At 35.2% G+C, this 19,845-nt stretch overlaps 3 protein-coding genes across 3 annotated transcripts; 2 read left to right on the top strand and 1 right to left on the bottom strand.

Moving 5' to 3' along the window:
- The first annotated feature begins 778 nt into the window (after positions 1-778).
- Positions 779-1,750, top strand: LOC107860961 (dof zinc finger protein DOF3.5-like). The gene has a single exon (XM_016706392.1). It carries the CDS (start codon positions 779-781, stop codon positions 1,748-1,750), a length of 972 nt encoding a protein of 323 aa, XP_016561878.1.
- Positions 1,751-8,961: 7,211 nt separating this feature from the next.
- Positions 8,962-12,844, top strand: LOC107846216 (F-box protein SKIP22). Its single transcript, XM_016690663.2, has 2 exons — positions 8,962-10,964; positions 12,138-12,844. The coding sequence occupies exon 1, from the start codon at positions 9,025-9,027 to the stop codon at positions 10,951-10,953; it is 1,929 nt and encodes a 642-aa protein (XP_016546149.1). The 5' UTR covers positions 8,962-9,024; the 3' UTR covers positions 10,954-10,964; positions 12,138-12,844.
- Positions 12,845-13,462: 618 nt separating this feature from the next.
- Positions 13,463-19,610, bottom strand: LOC107846207 (malonyl CoA-acyl carrier protein transacylase). The gene is made up of 10 exons (NM_001324633.1): positions 19,347-19,610; positions 15,504-15,589; positions 15,236-15,302; positions 14,834-14,976; positions 14,673-14,721; positions 14,345-14,482; positions 14,149-14,229; positions 13,879-14,055; positions 13,697-13,783; positions 13,463-13,525 (listed from the first exon to the last, which is right to left on the bottom strand). Exons 1-10 carry the CDS (start codon positions 19,608-19,610, stop codon positions 13,463-13,465), a joined length of 1,155 nt encoding a protein of 384 aa, NP_001311562.1.
- Positions 19,611-19,845: the final 235 nt, after the last annotated feature.

Genomic DNA, 19,845 nt, shown 5'->3' with positions numbered 1-19,845 from the left:
GCTAAATTAATAGTACTAAAAATCAAACCTCAAAGTTGGTACTTTTGTCTTGGATCATGGGCTTCTTGGATCATGCACAAATAATATTTTATTAAAATAATACAATTTGTTCAAAATTAAACTAGAAGCAAAATCTAAATGGTGTAATCTCCAAGCAATTTAAATTCATAATTCAGTTACTAACACATGATATCACTATCCTAAAGTTTCGAGATATAAAATTTAAATCCTGACTTCTCCTCTGTTTAGACTTCTCATTTTACTCTTACAAAAAGTTTTATAGCTACATAAAACGTTATGACATGTTTAAGACTATAATTTCAAAAGTCTTATAGCTACACAATTATTAACGCACCATTAAGACTAGAAGTTTCAAAAAATCTCGTTTCATTCTTAAACTTCATGTCGAGTTGAATTTATGTCATGTAAATTGGAAAGAAGGGAGTATACAGAGGTTGAGCCAGCCTGTCACCGAACCCCCTTCGACAGAAAATTTTTACGTATATATTATAGATGTTGAACCCCTTTGGTGAGTTTTTCTTCAGATTTTGAACCCCTCAGTAGAAATCTTGACTCCGCGCCTCTGGGAGTATATATACTTGGAAGGAAATATAGTCATATGGTCAAAGATTTTTAACTTCATTTTCTGGCTGCATCTCAAAAGGGAGATGTATGTTATTATTCAAAAGGATCAAGTTCATGATCAAGAAGCACAACATCATCATCAACAACAACAACAATCAATCAATCTTGTTCTTGTGGATATTGTTAATATTAGATGGAAAGAGGGACAATATGGAAACCCAATGTTGAGTTAGCACCAGCATGTCCTCGTTGTGGTTCAACAAATACAAAATTTTGTTACTACAACAACTATAGTTTGACACAACCTAGGTATTTTTGCAAAGGTTGTAGAAGGTATTGGACTAAAGGTGGTTCTTTAAGGAATGTTCCAATTGGTGGTGGATGTAGAAAGAGTAGAAGAGGTAAGTCTTCTTCTAATACAATTCATATTCATCATCATCATGAACTTATTTCAAGAAATTTGGGACATGGGGTTTGTTTAAATCCTACTAATATTGATCATCATAATCAATCTACAAGTAGTTCATTGGATCATCATCATGGTCCAAGTATTGATCTTGCTTTAGTCTATTCAAATTTCTTGAATAGTACTAATTCCAAGTCATCTCAGCCGGAGGATCGTCAGAATCCTGAACTTCCTGACGATTTGTTATTGCCTGATCAAGGAGTACTCGTCACTCCATCATTCGAGCTTTCAAGCATGATAGACATGGAGTTTGTGAATAGCGAATTAGGTCAAGAATCGCGATTACTTGGTGCTGGTGCTGGTGATGGTGTTGATTTTTACTTTAGTGGTATTCATGAGGAGAAGCAAAATGGTATGAATCATAGTGATGTTCATGATGATCACTATACAAACAATATGAATGTGAATGCCAATAATAGTATCAACCATGATCATCAATTAGGCAACAATAATTATATGGACCTCCCTCCATTGCCTTGTGAAGAGATTATGTGGTCTAATTCTCATGATCATCATCATCATATGGTATTTCCTAATGATCTTCTACGTACAAGTCATAATTTAACAACCGGAGGATCAGAGCCAGAACCAGAACCAGAATCAGCAGTACAAAATCCGAGTCATGATCATAGCGCGAATAATGCAAATGATGGGAGCCTTTTCAACTTGTCCAACTTTGGAAATATTTTCAGGCCTTGAGTGAGATCAAAATGAGGTTTATTTTTACCTAATTTTGTTGCAAGTCTTTACATTTGATATTTATATATATTGTACTATACTATAGTACATGTACATGTATAGAAAAGGTGAAACATTTTTCTCAAGAATAATATGTACTTACTGAATTTGTAATATTGGTAAAGTAAACACTTGCATACATTATGTATAGTGGAAAAAACATTAAGGATTGTATGATGCCTTTTGCACTTGCAATAATATTTTCCCTATCTTTTAATTTTTACTTCAAATAAACTTGTTATTTACACAGCATTTATCCAAACAGTTTCATGAAGAGTAAATTTTCTTCTCTAAATCGGTGGCGGAAACAAAATTTTCACTTAGAGGTGTCAAAATGTAAAAGATATAGATTCACGAAGCAGCCAACGGGTGTGTGTATATTTATATATACACACACATATACACATACACGCACGCACACACACATATACATAAAAAAATATATATTTTTGCCTAGTTGCACGATACAATTTTTCGACGAAGAGGTGTCAGTTGACATTCCTCAAGAACATGCGGATCCACCACTGTTCTTTTAACTGTTGCTCTATGTTCTCTTAATTAACTTCCCTTTCACTTAGTTTTACATGATTGTGTCTATAATATTAATTCTTGATATTCATTTCATATGATTCTATTTGATTAAATAAAAATATTAAAGAGAAAAAGAAAGATAGGAAACAGATACAATGTTAAATGGACTTAGCTTTGGGCACAAGTTAGGCTCAAGTGTTACATTATTAGAGTCACGTGTATCTTCGATTGGCCTATAAATCCTCGCGTCAATTGGGTCTGGTCGTGAAAATAATGTTAAGAGTGGATTAGGGTTGTTAACGGGGTCGGGCCGGGTCAACTCGGAATCGGCCCGTATTGTGTACCGGTCCAGTTTCGGGCCAGGTTTAATGGGTTGGGCTGAGTCTAGCCTGTCACAATTAAACGGGTTGTGTACCGGTCCGGTTCCGGGCTAGGTTTAACGGACCAGTCCGATTCTGGGCTCAATAGTAAATTTTCAAGAAATAATCCGGGACCGGCCCACTACACCTAATCCAGTCCAATCCACCTAAACCCGGTCCAAAATCCGGTCAAAACCAAAAAAAAAAAACTAAAAGTTTTTTCTCCAATATACACTATATATACCCACCTATATACATTTTAAATACGTTAAACAATATATATACACTATATATATAGTATATACTACATTAGAATTTAAAAAATATACACACATATCCATAATTACACATGTAATCGTGTATACGACTATACGTTAGTTAAATATATATACTATTTCAAATAAAACATATACTACAAGATATATACTACAATATATATATTAATTTATAAAACATAAACACATGTATACGTTAAATATATACTACTTTAGAGTCTATAGAAAATATATACATATATATATACATACCATTCAATATATATGTACTACTTTAAATAAAACATATACTACAATATACACACACATTATATATATAGTTATATACTAATTTATAAAACATATACACATGTATACGTTAAATAGATACTACTTTAGTGTCTATTAGGGGTGAGCATAAAATACCAAAAAACGAATTATCTAACCAAACCGAAAAATTTGGTAATTGGTATTCAGTAATTTGGTATTTGGGAGTAAAATTTTAAAATTACGGTATTTGGGTTTGGGATTGGTAAAAAATATTACTACCGTTTGGTATTTGATATTTCTCGAATATCCAATTATAGTTAAGTGACCCATAGGTCACATACCTAGTCCACACTCCAAAGGTCACATACTTGTGTGAATATTGCTCAACCAAACTTTGAACTATTAAACATAGTCATAAAGTAGACTCTTAACTATACACAACAGACTTCCTTGCAACCAACATATGATAACTTTTGACAAAAATATCACGCTAAGACCGAAAATCAGGGCGTAGAAGGGAACAATAGAAAATAAGTCTTCATGACATGATACATAACACCATTGCTAGCTACACTTACCTAACTCTAATGTTCCTAACATAGGTCGGAATATGCCTTTAACCAAGGGGACTTGGTCAAGCCCTCTTAATCCTTGTGTTCACATATCAACAACAGATGGAAGCAAAACTCAACACTTGGCAGAGAGTATAACATATATTGCTCTCCATCACATTTATAAAAAGTAATATTATGATTTTACATCACATTTACATCCAGTTCGTTACATCCAATCCGTGTTACATTCAGTTTGATGTAAATGTTATTCGTTTTACATCCAGTTCTCCCCTTCTTGGAGTTGGATCAAACTACAATAACATAGGTTTTAAGTTGTTTCATTAATTGAGCCACACGTATCAAAGTGTAACAAGACCAAACAAAATTCAGAGGTGTAAAACTACCAAATAAAATTAAATTTTTCTCAAAATGTTGGTTGAAAATCACCACTATTATCACTAAATAGGATCACTACAAGCATGCCCAACTTTAATATGGTAATACCGAATTCCGTACCGAATCAAAATTTAATTTACCGATTATTGAATTAGCGAACTGAAGTTTAATGGTATGGTATTTGGTATCTACTTTCAATTATCGATTATTGAATTACCGAACCCGAATTATAAAAATACCGAATCGAATACCGAATGCCTACCCCTAGTGTCTATAGAAAATATACACACATATATACGTACTATTCAATATATGTACTACTTCAAAAAATATGCTACTTAATATAATAAATTAATAATATTTGATAGTAAATTAGTAATATATTAAAATTAAGTATTTAATTTAAACTAGAAATTCAATTTAAATCATTAAATGGAAAAAATTACAAAGTAAGGAGTGAATGAATGTTATATTTTATTGATTGCAAAATGCAAAATGATTCAAAATTTATAATGTACATGAATGAAAAATCTACAGGGTTTTCATCATTTTTTCCAACTCATCCATGTTAACATTAACGGGAACTTGCATAGGATAGTCAAAGTCAATGGGGGCCAAATCATGCATTGGACTTGATTGTGCTAAGTTCTCCCTTGAAGTCATAATTTTTTCAAGATTCTGTTCGTCTTTTGACTCCACCTCCATTCTTTGATTTCTTCGTTCCGCTCTAATTCAATCTCTAAGACAAACTAGAACATCATAGCATTTCTTCCCAATGAGTGTCGGTGTCTCCAAGCTGTTGTCGTCCCTGACTAAAAGCGCTCTCTGATGCAACGGTTGACATTAGAACATTCAATATATCTCTAGTTAATCTTGAAAGCACAGGATATTATGTTTCATTATTCTTCCACCAATCCAACGCGTTGATCCATCGTCTACGATCCTCTATCGACGTTCGAAGATAATACTTAAGCTCTTCCCGAGAAACTGTTGTGTAAGTTCCCTCCTCAAAACTGTTCCAAACATTTAAATCATAAAAGTAATCAGGAAAATCACTATGTGCCGGCCTTTTAGAAGACGATGGCTCCTCGGGAGGATGAGGAGCGACAATTAGAGTGATATTTGTCGGTACAATTAAATCAAGTAAATCAGCATAATGGTTATATAATTTATCTATGTAAATGTTCGCATCACTTATAGCCGTATACAAATTTGGTTGTTCTGGTTCTTCATCATCAGAAGCATTGTTAGTATTTATCTTTAAATTAGAATAAATAAGAGTATTAAAGTGACACATAGTAGTATATTTCATACATGGATTTAGTATAGTACCAATCAAATAAATAGGGAGAATCGAAAAAAAATATTTTTAAAATTTTGCAAACATAGCACCAACAGCTTTTTTGTAACCTTCTTTATTCTTATATTCTTTGAGCAAAGTAGAAATATCGGCTATATATGCTAAATATTACAAATAGTAGGATAATAAGCACCGAAAAATTCAACCGCAGCTATATTAATTTTCTTAAAAACTTAACAAGATCATCAATTACAGCCCAATCAGAGTCATGTAACATACATTCAATCGAATCAGCAAATGAACCACAATGTTGGTTAAAAGTTAGTGTAATAGGAACTCTATAAGCATGACAAGTTTTTAAATTATCATACGTAGCATTCCATCTAATATCACATTCTTCAGGCATTAATATCGGTCTAAGTCCATTTTTTTTACATTTAACTTTAAATTCTCTAAATTTTTTTCTTCAATTATTTCCTGGAATAAAGCCAACAACAAGTCGAATTTTTTCAATATAAAGCTTAAAAAATTTAAGACCATCTCTTACAATTAATTATATATATGACAAGCACACTTAACATGAAATATTTCGTTTGTTGAGATTTTTAGTAATTATACAAAATATCAATTTTTTCTATAATTAAATTTTAAATTATCGAAATTATATTATTTGTCTTTAATTCATATTTGTTTAGAATTAGTATTTATTTATCCTAATTCGTAAAGGAACAAGTTTTCTAGTTCTAATTTAATTTGATTCTTAATACTTCCTTCGTTCAATTTTACTTGTCACAATTTGATTTGACACATTGATTAATATAAATAATTAATAACATGATTATTTTACTATTGTGAAAGTAACCTTGAAATAATTGGTAAAGTTGTTGTCATTAGATCAGGAGGGGATGAGTTTAAGCCTTGGAAACAGCCTCCGGCAGAAATGCAAGGTAAGGTTGCGTACCATACAATCTTGTGGTGGGACCTTCTCCAACATCGCACATAGCGGTAACTTTAGTGCACTGGACTGCCTTTTTACTACTTTACTATATTACCCCACCCCGTTGTGCCATATATTCTTGTGATGGGTCCTTCTCCGAACAACGCATATAGCGATAGCTTTAGAGAAACAGGCTGTTTTTTACTATTTTACTACAATAGCCCACTCCGCCTTTTTACTACTTTACTATTGTATTCCACTCTGCCTTTTTACTAATCTACTATAGTACCTCACCCCGCCTTTTTACTATTTTACAATAGTACCCCACCCTTATTAAATTAGGAAATTTATGATAAATAAAATTGATCGAAGGAAGTACTCCCTCTGTTTCGTTTTAGTTGGCCCTTTTTCTAAAAATATTTGCTTTAATTTATTTGTTCCTTTGATGAAATCAAGAGAATTTTATTATATTCTTCCAATACTATCCTTAACATTAAATGGCTAAATAAAGTGTATTTACTCAAATTTATATTTTTAAAGTATAATTAATAAGGCTAATTTGGTAAAATAAACCTCCTAATTAATATTTTCTTAATGGGTATGTTAGTCCATATGGGTAAGGGTGTACAAAAATCGAACCGACCAATAAACTGAACCGATAAAAATATTATTGGTTTATTGTTATTGGGTTAATGGGTTAACAGTTTTTTAATGGTTTTATAAAAAAAAAATTATTAGGTTATTTATTCGGTTCGATTTTTTCTTATTGGGTCATTGGGTAAACCGATAACCCAATTAGAATACATACATATATCTATAATATATTAAAAGTGTGAAGTCCCTTGAAAAAATGATTTAAACTTTTTGTCCTTCATTAAAAGATTTTACTTGTGACAAAATCATCTTTTCACTATTTTATTTAATTTATTTTAAAATTAGTTAAATTGTATCCTAATATAAATCAAATATGTTACATTCTAATATTTATGGAGAAAAAAAGATGGTATAAATCAAATATGTTACATTCTAATATGTTACTTTCGGATGGTTTGATCTTTAATTTTTATTATAATTGAAATTATTTTTATTGGTAGAAAATAATTTCCTTGTATGGAAAAACTCTTTTTCATATATGGTTATTCTTTTTTAAAAAACAATTTCCATTTATGAAAAAAATCTTTTACATATATGGTTATTCTTTTTTTTTTTTTGAGGTAAAGTATACTAGAAGTATGAAAATCTTTAGAAAAGAGATTCGAATTTTTTGTCCTTCATTAAAATCTTTATAATATAATTATTATTTTATTAAATTTAGAACTCCTAAATTTACGCTAATCTATATCTATAATCTATCTACAATCTATAATCTATATCTATAATATATTAAAAGTGTGAAGATTCTTAGAAAAGTGATTTGAACTTTTTGTCCTTCATTAAAAACTGTCCTTTAACAAAATTGTCTTTTTACTATTTTCGTTAATTTATTATCTAATTATTTTTATTATACTAATTAGACTCCTAAAATATATGGGATTCCTAAAATATATAAAAAGAAAATCAATTAATATTTTCTTTTGTACATATCAATTGGAAAAATACTTTTAAAATATTATAGAAAAATACTCCTATAATAGGATTTTATTAAAGAAATATTTCTATAAATATTGAGATACATATCAAACTAGAAAAGAAAATGGTTTACTTATTGAGAAAAATATGATTGATACTCATCTAACTTGATTCGGTTGCATGTCTAGATTGGTGGATGCTTAATTTTCTAACACCTCAACTTCTTCATTATTTTTGTCAATATAATATAATTCAATGTGTGTGTGTGTGTATATATATATATATATATATATATATATATATTCTTTATTTTCATTGAAATCATTCTTTAGTGTCAAAATTTTCGCTCAGACAAGAATTATTTTCATCAAAACTAAAGTTTTGTGATCACTATTATATTATTTTGTTGTAGTTTACAGGTTGTAGATGAATTTATAAGCAGTAGATGAATGTCGGTCGACTTTGAGAATTTTTTTTATATAAATGTTAGATTTAATCGTATTTTTTTATATCTCTATTTGGAGTATTTTTTTGTGTAAAGGTAAAGTTTAGTTGTATTATTTTGATATCTCTATTGTCGTAGTATTTTGTTATAGTTTACAGGTGGTAGATGAGTATCAGACGACTTTGAGGAAATTTTTGTGTAAAAGTTAGATTTAATTATATTGTTTTGATGTCTCCATCATCGTATTATTTTGTTGTAGTTTACGGATGGTAGACGAATGTCGATCGGTTTTGATAAACTTTTTTAGTAAAAATTATGTTTAATTAAATTAATTTTCCAAAAGATGTTGAATTTAATTATTGTATTCATCTTTTCTATTTAAATAAATATCATATTTAGTGTAACGTTTGAACTCAATAAAATTTGGTTATTGATTTAACATATGTAAAACTAGAAAATTGATAAATCGAATTAATAATATATAAAATTAAATCGAATCGATTGATGGACACCGCCTACATATGGTCAACTAATATGAAACGGAGTGAGTATTATAGGTAGGGAATTCTAATCAGCCTAATCCAGAAGAAGGGAAAAATTCCACCGCCATAGCTGCAACAATGAAACTGAGAATCAGGTCATTGGAAACCAAACAAACCCTCAAAATCGAAGTACCATCATCTTCTTGTACGCTTGAACAACTCAAACATCTCATCTCACAAGCCTTTCCATCATCATCTTCCTCGGTTTCGGATTCGGATTCAATTCATCTTTCCCTTAATAGAAAAGATGAAGTTTATCAGAATTCTGAAGAAGATACGCTTCAGTCTATTGGTATTACATCAGGTGATCTTGTTTACTTTACTCGCAATCCTAATGTGTTTTCAATTTCAACTGATGCAATTTTACCCAAATTGGACAACCAAACTGGCCATAAAGTGGAAAATATGAACACCCATATTGTTCAAGAAGCTAAAATGGTGGAAAATTTGGACACCCAAAGTGTTCAAGAAGCTGAATTGATGAAAAATATGGACACCCAAATTGTTCGAGAAGCCGAAAAGGTGGAAAATTTGGACACTCTAATTGGTCAAGAAGCTGAAAAGGTGAAAAATCTGGACCCCCAAATTGTTCAAGAAGCTGAATTGATGAAAAATATGGACTCCCAAATTGCCCAAAAAGTGGAAAATATGGACACCCAAATGTATGAGGAAGCTGAAAAAGTGGAGAAAATGGACCCCCAAATTGTCCAAAAAGTGGAAAAAATGGATACTCAAATTGTTCAAGAAGCTGAAAAGGTGAATAATTTGGACACCCAAATGGATGAAGAAGCTGGATTGGTGAAAGAAATGGACACCCAAATGGATGAAGAAGCTGAAATGGTGAAAAAAATGGACACCCAAATGGAAGAGGAAGCTGAAGGAGGAAAGAAATTGGAACCCCACGAGGCGAAAACCCGAAATTTGGTACCTGAGGGAGAGGGAAAAAAGGAGTTTATGGAGGTGGATGAAAATGGAGATTATAGTGATGTGAATTTTACAAAGTCTTTATCTGTACCTGGGTTTTTAAGGAAAGTGTTCACAGAGGAGCTAAACGATGATGGTGGCCGTGATCATAAGCTGTTGGTGGTTGCTGTTCATGCTGTTTTTGTTGAATCAGGGTTTGTTCTTGTTGATCCTTTTACGTTTACCGAGGTTAGTGGATGTCAGTTTTTGAAATGTTGGCCTTCGGGTGGTTCTCGAATGAGACTGTTTTACACATTGCCTGAGGCTATTGATCATATAAAACGCGGTGATTGTAATGTGATTGATACTGTTGAGTTAAAGTTTCAGTCTTTAGGGAAGTTCTTTATTGCGAATGGTTCGTTATCTGGTGGGGGTTCAGTTTCCACGCATAGAGTGACATTGAACGAAGATCAATTGGTTCCTTTTCTGAATGTTGTGTGGGCCAATTGTGGATTAAATGAGGATGTAGATGGGGGTTTTGGAGAGAGGGAAGTTTTTGTGTTTTGGAGGAACGTTAAGGATGGGCTCGTATTGCCATTGTTGATTGATTTGTGTGATAAGTCCGGTTTGGTGCTTCCACCTTGCTTTACGCGACTTCCAACTGACCTTAAGTTGAAGATTTTGGAATCCCTTCCGGGTGTTGAGATAGCGAAAGCGAGTTGTTTGAGCTCTGAATTGCGATATTTGGGTTCGAGCGATGATTTGTGGAAGAAGAAATACGCGGAGCAGTTTGGAGATGGTGAGATATCAGGAGAAGGGGGACACTGGAAAGAGAAGTTTGTTAAATCTTGGGAGTGTAGGAAGAGAAGGAAAGTGATTAATATAAGAAGAGTAGTTAATCCGTTGCGATTTGTAGGTCGTCCTCATCCATTTCCGGGACCTTGGATGCCACATATAATTGGTGGAGATTATGATCTTTTCCCTCCACCATTTGATAATACCGGAAATCCGTTTGGGCGGGCCCCACCTTCTCGATTGCTCCATCCGCGGTCGAACCATGTACGTCGTTGTCATCTTGGAGGACATAGGAGCAACTTCACTTGAAGTCTTTAGCAGTAAGCTTAGTTTATGTCTATAGTAAATAATGCAATAGGTTTTCGTTTGCAAGTTTTTGTTAATTTGGTACTTTTCGGTGTGATCTTTTTATGTTTATTGTGTTTGTTCTTGTTCCTTTTTCTCTTTATGCAAAGACAGTGAATGTAATGTGCTGGCTAGTTCATGTATTGAAAGTCATTTTCGTTGAAATGAATCCGGCAAATTATGATGTCCTTTGATTTTTGGTTTGCGTTTGCCCTTTGAATCTACGTCCAAGCTTACCTATTGTTTGCTAGTAGCTGTGTTCAGTCAGACCTCTCTATAGTAATCATTCTCTATAACAACATTTTGCTATGACGGACAAGTTTTCTTTGGAACAAAATTTCATATTAGTTCATATTATATATAACAACACTATAGCAAAAGATATATGGACAAACGATGTTGTTATAGAAATATTTGACCATACAATATAGCAAGTTGTAGCAAGGTTCTAGTCTCAAGCTATGTCAAGCCAGTATAGTTAAGATCTCTCTGTAACAGTCATCCTCGATAACAATCGACTACGAAAACAACATACCCAGTGTGCTCCAACAAGTGACATGTGGGGTCTGGGGAGGGTGATTTTACCCCTACCTCGTGGACAGAGACTGTTTTCCGTAATGTCGTAGTTCTTTTTACAGCCAATTTTCATGTTGTTATACCATATGTTTTATCTAGCAGCATTTCGCTATAGCATCCAAGATATTATACAGGGAACATTCTTTTTAACTTCTTTTTGAACTCTTCTCTTCTTGGTGTTTGGACGGTTTTGTTTGGCAAATATGTCTAGTCTATGTCCTGTTTCTGTTGTGGGGGGCGTGTTAAACTGAATCTGCTAGTTCATGAAGCATAATGAACTCCAAACGTGCACTACTTTTTGAGGATCCAAGACACACCTGACGACATTTTTGAAGAGTTTGAGCAACGTAGCTTCTTACTGGTTGGACGACATTGTTTGGAAGGTATATTCATTCTATGTCTTGTTGTCGTTGTGTGGAACATGTTAAGATGGATCTGCTCGCTCATGTGTTGCATGATAGTTCTGGTGTAGTGAGTTGGTTAATGTTGCTGTCCTTGTCTTTGGTTTGTGTTTTGTCCTTTGAATTTGCTTGCAAGCTCCTTTTTGCCTAAAACAGTTGAATATGATATAGGTACCCCATAATTACTGATTAAAGCTAGAAAGTATCTCTTTGAGCCGAGGGTCTTTCGCATCTCTACCTCCCCAGACCCATATGTGGAAATACACGGGTATAATGTTGTTGGTCTAATGGAAATAGCCTCTTAACTTGCAAAGGCAGAGATAAGATCTGCGTACATCTATATTGCTCAGACAGTTGGACTCTCCAGAAATGCTGTCTTGTCGCTCCTGTGTTGGATTATCAAAAATATATTATTTTTGGAGGATTTGACATACGTCTGTCCAGAAATGCTGTCTTGTCGCTCCTGTGTTGGATTATCAAAAATATATTATTTTTGGAGGATTTGACACACGTCTGTCAACATCTATGTTGCTCAGACAGTTGGACTCTCCAGAAATGTTGTCGCTCCTGTGTTGGATTATCAAAAATACATTATTTTGGAGGATTCGACACACGCCTGTCAACATTATTGAAGAGTCCGCACAAGATAGGCGTACATCTAACCTTCCCCAAATCCCACTTGCGTTTAAACTGGGTTTGTTGTTATTAAATCCCACTTGGGTTTAAACTGGGTTTGTTGTTCTTATTGGAGATGTGCCAGTGCCAACGCTCGCACGACCATCAACTATTTTTTTGTTGTTATTGGAGATGTGCCGGTGCCAACGCTCACACGGCCATTAGCTATTTTTTTAATCGAAATGCACCACTATCAGGGCGGAGCTAGCATTCCGATTGTTATTAGATTCAGGTAACTTTGGTGCAAACCTAGTAACTTTGCATGTCTGTGCCGAACACGAGCACGGACCATCTAGTTTTAGTTTTATTGAAACGCACCACCATCAGCACGGAGCCAGCATTCCGGTTATAACTGGATCCGGTAACTTTCACAAAGATGCAGTAACTTTCGTTTACCCTTGACATAGGGTTCGAAAGTCAATGGATAATGGATCAATAGTTTTACCCTTCTCCACTTAAATACCAAGCTAATGCAAGCACCACGTGCTGTGCTCTTCGACTAGACGAAAGCTCTGGTATCACTGAAGTAACAAAACAACCAATTGAACATTGTCATTCTATTCTCTACTGGAAAAGGCAACACTATATCATGATCTGCTGGGCTTATTTCTCTGCCCAGGTTCACTTTAAGTGAATGAAAAGTGAAATTATCAGGAACCACATAAATACTGATTTGACGACAACACTCGCGTAGAGTATGTATGGTTTCATAACGTTAACAACTACCGAGGTTCAGAAAAACCATAATGGCGCTAACATTCAAAAACTCAAGCTCGAATTCACTCAAAGAATAACCACCGATGATGTCCTCAATGCAAAGCTCAGGCACCGATGTTCTCAATTTCAGCACCTCTGTCCATCCTCTTGACAATACCGGCAATAACCTGAAACATTGGAGAGTCCAAATCAATCACTAAGTAAACCGATAAGATCATTAGTCATAAAGCGATACACTGATTCTATATCTCTGTTCATACTGATTTCTAAATCGAACAAGTCTAATCGGAGTATAGCAGTTATAGCTAAAACATTTCTGTGAGTATCGTGAGTTTCACCTTTCCGGGTCCTAATTCGTAACTCTTCTTTAGCCCTTTTGTTAGGAGAGTTTTTATTGTGGTCTCCCATTGAACTGGTGAAGTCACCTGCACAAGTCGAAACATGAAAAATCAACATTTCCCAGAAGATTGTGTCCAACTATCTTTAATCAACTAAATCCTGTGTACTATCTGTTGATTACCTGGCTAGCTAATATTTTCTTGATCGTGTCTGGATCTGCGTGTGGTTGTGCATCTACATTCGATATTACTGGTATTCTGGGAGTTCTGATCTCTGTTGCACCCAAAGCAGTTTCTAATCTAGAGACAGCAGGATTCATAAAACTTGTGTGGAAAGCGCCAGCAACAGCTAGACGTACCTGGAACAATTAAATCCAACGTAAAGATGCAAACACCATTAGCAGTTGGTGCAGCAAGACCCATATTAGCATTTGGAGAGGAGGAGGAAATACCGTCATTCGTGCTTTGAATGATTTTGCTTTTGCTTCTACCGCTTCAATTCCTTTAACACCTCCAGAGACTGCATAATTTCCCTACAAAAAAGTAGTGCAGCAACAAAAGTAGGAAATGCTTAGCCAGGTGCAATATACCAAGATGTAGAGTGAATATGGAATTTATTCCGACTAAGAAGCTTTTGGAGCAACTTACAGGGCATAAGAAATTAGCAATCTGAACTTTGTTGGCTTCATCAACTTCCTCGTTAGCTGCATCACACAGTTGCTGAACCTTATCAGAATCCAGCCCAATTATACTAACCATCGCACTTTTTGCAGCATCAGCAGCATCCTGGACAGAATAGATGTTGTCAGAGTTCCACGCAACAGCAACAGCAACAACAACATAACCAGTATAATCCCACAAGTGGAGTCGGGGGAGGGTGAGATGTACGGAACCTTACCTCTACCCTACTGGGGTAGAGAGGCTATTGTCACTGTCAGCGATCCATACATGACACATTTATAATCATTAACATTACCTGCATAGCTTCTCCTCTAAGCTTAACCAGCTTAAGCCCGTCCTCAAAACTGGCAAAGGCAATCAGATTAGTCGAAATCCAAGTATGTGCATCTTAAAGGATAAGAAAGTACATCTAGACATAAGCTACTCCTAAAGCATAATGTTATGTAGGGCAGCAACCTGAAAGCTCCAGCAAATGCCAGAGCAGTGTATTCGCCCAAGCTCAGACCACATGTGACATCAACAGAATCAATTATTAGCTGACCCCCCTCACGAGCACGGAGCATCTCTACCGCAGCTAAGCTAGTGACATAGATAGCTGGCTGGGAACGAATAAATTATGAGCTAGTCAAAAATGCTAATACAAGTTATATTCTATTGTCATCACAAATCATCTATAGAACTTTATCTGTTAACCAAAAGCAAAATGTGCATAAATTGCAGAACCTTCTGCTGTTCCTTTTGTCTATGTGGTTTAACGGGATCAATGTGTTTTAGTTATTAACAAGTCATTTTTCACATAACCTTAATACCAAAAAAAGGTGTGATTCGAAAACAAGAAAAGTATGATGAGACGAATACCTGGCTTAGAACAGTAGAATCTAACTTCTCTTTTGGACCATTAATACATATATCCAAAAGGTCAAAGCTGCAAACAAAATGAAGAAATATTAACATAACATGCTTAATTATCAACATATCTATCTATCTATCAGTTTCGACTCAATCCAAAAAATTAGAAAAACAAATTATGTGGAAACATTTCTTTTTAAAATAGAACGATAAAGTGCAGATAGGCTTATGCAAATAAAGCAAGTTTTCTGAGAATGTTGATTAAAGGCATATTTACCCCATGATTTCATTTGCTCTCTTGTATAATTCGGCCGCAGCAGGCACCTTCTGAGCTTCTACACCCATTCCAACAGCTTGTGCTCCCTGCAGAAGTATGGCGCTGATAAAATAGTTTGCCATGAAATTGGATATCTTGTGATCGCAGTGACATGACTACAGTAGAAACTAGGCATCTCCCGTGATGACCACGACACCTGATATTCACTAAATTAACCGTAGACAGATGAAGCAATGACGATAATACAAAGTTGTAGATACTGATATGATAATATTCCTACTCTGAAGCTTCAGACAGTTTCTACCTTTCTCTGGTTAGGTTACACCATGTTAGAAAAAATTGGTCAAGCTTTCTTAAGCACAATTACTTATCAAGTAAATTATGATCATTATTCAGAAGAATACTGATAGCACCAATTAGACAAAAATAACCTGAATCGACAGAAATCAAGTAATTAGGCAAATTAACAACCGAATTAGCAGAAATCAAGTACTTAGGCAAATTAACAACCGAATTAGCAGAAACCACAATAAAATGAATAAAAGAACTAGCAAACGTTCCAAAGCACTTTTTGTGATCAGCTGATGAAGTTAAAAAATTGTAAACGTATTGATTTTTCAAAATCTAATCCAACAACAACAACAAACTTAGTGTAAAATCCCACAAGTGCGGTATGGGGACGGTAGAGTATACGCAGATCTTACCCCTACCTTGTGTAGGTAGAGAAGTTGTTTCGGGTATACACTCGGCTGAAGGAAAGCACAAACACCGCATTTATGGAAACATAAGCAGTAACAACAGAATAGTAAGAAAACCAAAACATAATTTCAAAATCTAAGCAAATAGGAGAAATATAAGATAAGAAGACACGAAATATCAATCAAGTAATCATCATCATTCTTTTTTTGAGAATGAAAACAAATTTCAGAAAAAATAAGATGTCCATCACATAACGAATCCTCCTGACTAATTGCCAAAAATGCAAATCAAGAGGACACCAATATAAGGGATTAGTTATACGAAAATTTTGATATAGCACAAGTTTTGAGCTCCACAGTGGTTTCTCAAGATTCACACTATGAAGCCTTCGATATGTGCTTAGTAATTATCATCATTCTATTCAGCAAGAAGTACTAATGAAGTTATTAGACAACTTGATGTAGAATTAACAAAAATACACATAACGATGTCAAAACGATCAAATTTTCAATCCAACTTCGATCCAGTTGATGAATTAAAAAAGCTCTACAGTACAGACTTTTTTTTAAAGATAACTATGGTGTTCGGGCCATCTTGAGCACACCTCGACTACGTCCACGTGATACATGTAACGCTCCATGATACAATAAACACTAAGCACTGCTTAATCCTTAACCACAGGTGTTAGGTTCGAGTTTGAGTCCCCCTATGTGAGGAGTCACCTTTGTTAGGCAACTCTTTACCACCCAATGTGGGAATTCCAGGCGCGAATCCGGAGTTAGTCAGGGCCCAATGCAGGAATGTGGGACTTCATGACGTGAATCCGGATTTCGCTAGACCCAATGCATGTAGGACAAGGGATGGGAACCCCCACCCCCTCCCACCCCACCCCACCCCACCTCCAAAAAAAAAAGCATATATAGCGAATTTTGTCAATCAAATTTGAGAACTTTTTTCTTCTATTCAAAATCTCATCAAGTAGTAATTATCATAATTTTCAATGCAGCAACAATTAATTAATAATGAATTACTTAGACAAGTGAACTACATACATCGCGAATTTTTCAATCAAACTTCAGAACCTTTTTCTTCTTTTCAAAATCATATCAAGTACTCCCTTCATTCACTTTTACTTGCCACATTTCGCTTCACGAGAGTCAACTTGACTAATCTTTGGAGCTAAATCGAATTAGATTAATTCAATATATAAATTTAGATGCTTGGAAACTATACAAAAGATATTTCAAGTCTCATATTAATATGGTGCATAAAAAATCCTATAAATGTTGGTCAAAATTCATGCAGTTTGACTCTCGAGAAGTGACTTAGACTATTAAAAGTAAATGGAGGTAGAAAAGGCGTATGATAAAGTTTCGAGGGAGGTTCTATGGAGGTGAGAGGGGTCCCGGTGGCGTACACCAGAGTTATTAAGGACATGTACGGTGGAGGGAAGACCAGGGTGAGGACGACAGGAGGAGACTCAGACCATTTTCCTGTCGAGACAGGGTTGCATCAGGGATCGACTCTTAGTCCGTTCCTGTTTGCGATGGTGATGGACGTGTTGACGCGGAGTATTCAAGGCGAGGTGCCTTGGTGTATGCTATTTGCGGATGATGTAGTGCTGATTGATGAGACGCGGAGGGGCGTGAATGACAAATTGGAGGTTTGGAGGCAAACCCTTGAGTCGAAGGGGTTCAGGTTGAGTAGGTCCAAGACGGAGTATTTGGAATGCAAGTTTAGTGACTTGAGGCAGGAGGACGATGTGGTGGTGAGGTTGGACTCCCAAGATGTTTGTAAAAGGGATAGTTTTAAGTATCTTGGGTCTTTAATCCAGGGGAATGGTGAGATTGATGAGGATGTCACCAATTGTATTGGAGCAGGTTGAAGTAGAGGCTTGTCTCGGGAGTGCTGTGTGATAAAAATTCTATAAAGTGGAAGTCCGTCTGGCCATGTTGTATGGCGCGGAGTGTTGGCCAGTCAAGCACTCCCACATCCAAAAAGTGAGGGCGGCGGAAATGAGGATGTTGCGTTGGATGTGTGGGCTTACTAGAAGGACAGGATTAGGAATGAGATTATCCGGGAGAAGATGGAAGTGGCGTCGGTGGAGGACAAGATTTCCTATTGCCGTATCTCTCGTATTTTCGTATTGCTCTGATTTACTTTTTATTATCCCTTACGTCTTTTCTGTTATGTAATCCATCTCTTTGTCGCCTATTCTTTATCTTGAGCCGAGGGTCTATCAGAAACAGTCTCTCTACTTCTTCGGAGGTAGCGATATGGACTGCATACATCTTACCCTCCCCAAACCCCACTTTGTGGGAGCACACTGGGTTTGTTGTTGTTGTTGTAGCCATAAGCATAATCCATAAACATGTCCTTTAAATTAGCTTCAGCTCTATACCCTCCAACTTTGGATGTGCAAGGGTAGGCACTTAAACTATAATAAAGTTGAACAATTAGACAAACACATTCTACATTGCAAATCTCACGCGATTTGCATTGTAGGACGCGTGCATCTCATGCGATTTGCAATGTAGGACGTGTGTGTCTCCTTTTTCAACTTTATGATAGTTTAAGTGTCTACTTGTGCACATTCAAAATTGGAGATAGCAGATGAGGCCAGGTTAAAAGGGCACGTTTACGTATTAAGTAATAATGAATTACTTTTTTTTTTTTTGGATAAACGTGGTGTCCGGCCAGCTTGCGCGCTGGCCGGACTAAATCCACGACTTAGAAAAGTTTATTGTAAGAAAAAAGGGATCGTCCGGTGCGTTAAAGCTCCGGCTATGCGCGAGGTCCGGGGAAGGGCCCACCACAAGGATGTATTGTACTATACGGAGCATTGGAGTAACTGATAAAATTATTGTCATGTGATCAGGAAGTCATGGATTCAAGCCTCGGAAACATCCTCAAAATTGAACTACATGAATCGAGAAATTTTCCAATCAAAATTGAGTAACTTTTTTCATTCTTTCTGCAAAAATGTAATCGATTAGTTAAAAAAAAAAAAAAAACTGAATACCTGCAGCAAATGAACTACAAAATTAACACACACACATATATATAGAGAGAGAGAATTTTGTCAATAAAACATAAAACGTCTTTCCTAAATTTAATCGATTAGCTCTGGAAGAAAAGTGAGACCTGTCCAGGGAAGAGAAAAGCATTGGTAGGCTTATAATCAGCAAACAACGCATCATCAACGACGGCAGAAGCAGCAGCTCGAGATCCAACGGAAATGCTGGTCATAAAAACCCTAGACTTATCCAATTGTTGTTTACTACTGAATCTTCGAAATCCATTCTTAGTAACGACAGAAGGAAGAATCAAAGTGGATGATGAACAGCTCATTGTTGTTGATGAGCAAGTCGACTCAGTGGTGTTAATGGTGAAGGCGGAGAAAAGCATGCAGTTTAGCAGAAGTGTTTATATACTTAAAACAAAGACGAATCTAATCTGAGCTGCAATGGCGGAGTTAACCAAGTGCATAAAAGCCAACGATGAAAATAGGTGAGCAGAATAAATGGGTAAGCTAGTTCTTTTGGAATTAAACTATTAGTTTTATATATCTTTTTAAATTTAGTAAATATAAATTTGCTAACAAAAAGGTAAATATGTATGTTTGTTAAAATGGTTGGTAATG

Source organism: Capsicum annuum, chromosome 8 (genome assembly GCF_002878395.1).
Source record: "Capsicum annuum cultivar UCD-10X-F1 chromosome 8, UCD10Xv1.1, whole genome shotgun sequence".
Taxonomy (NCBI): domain Eukaryota; kingdom Viridiplantae; phylum Streptophyta; class Magnoliopsida; order Solanales; family Solanaceae; genus Capsicum; species Capsicum annuum.
Note: the sequence above shows the minus strand (reverse complement) of the source record. Positions and strands in the feature narration are given on the sequence as shown.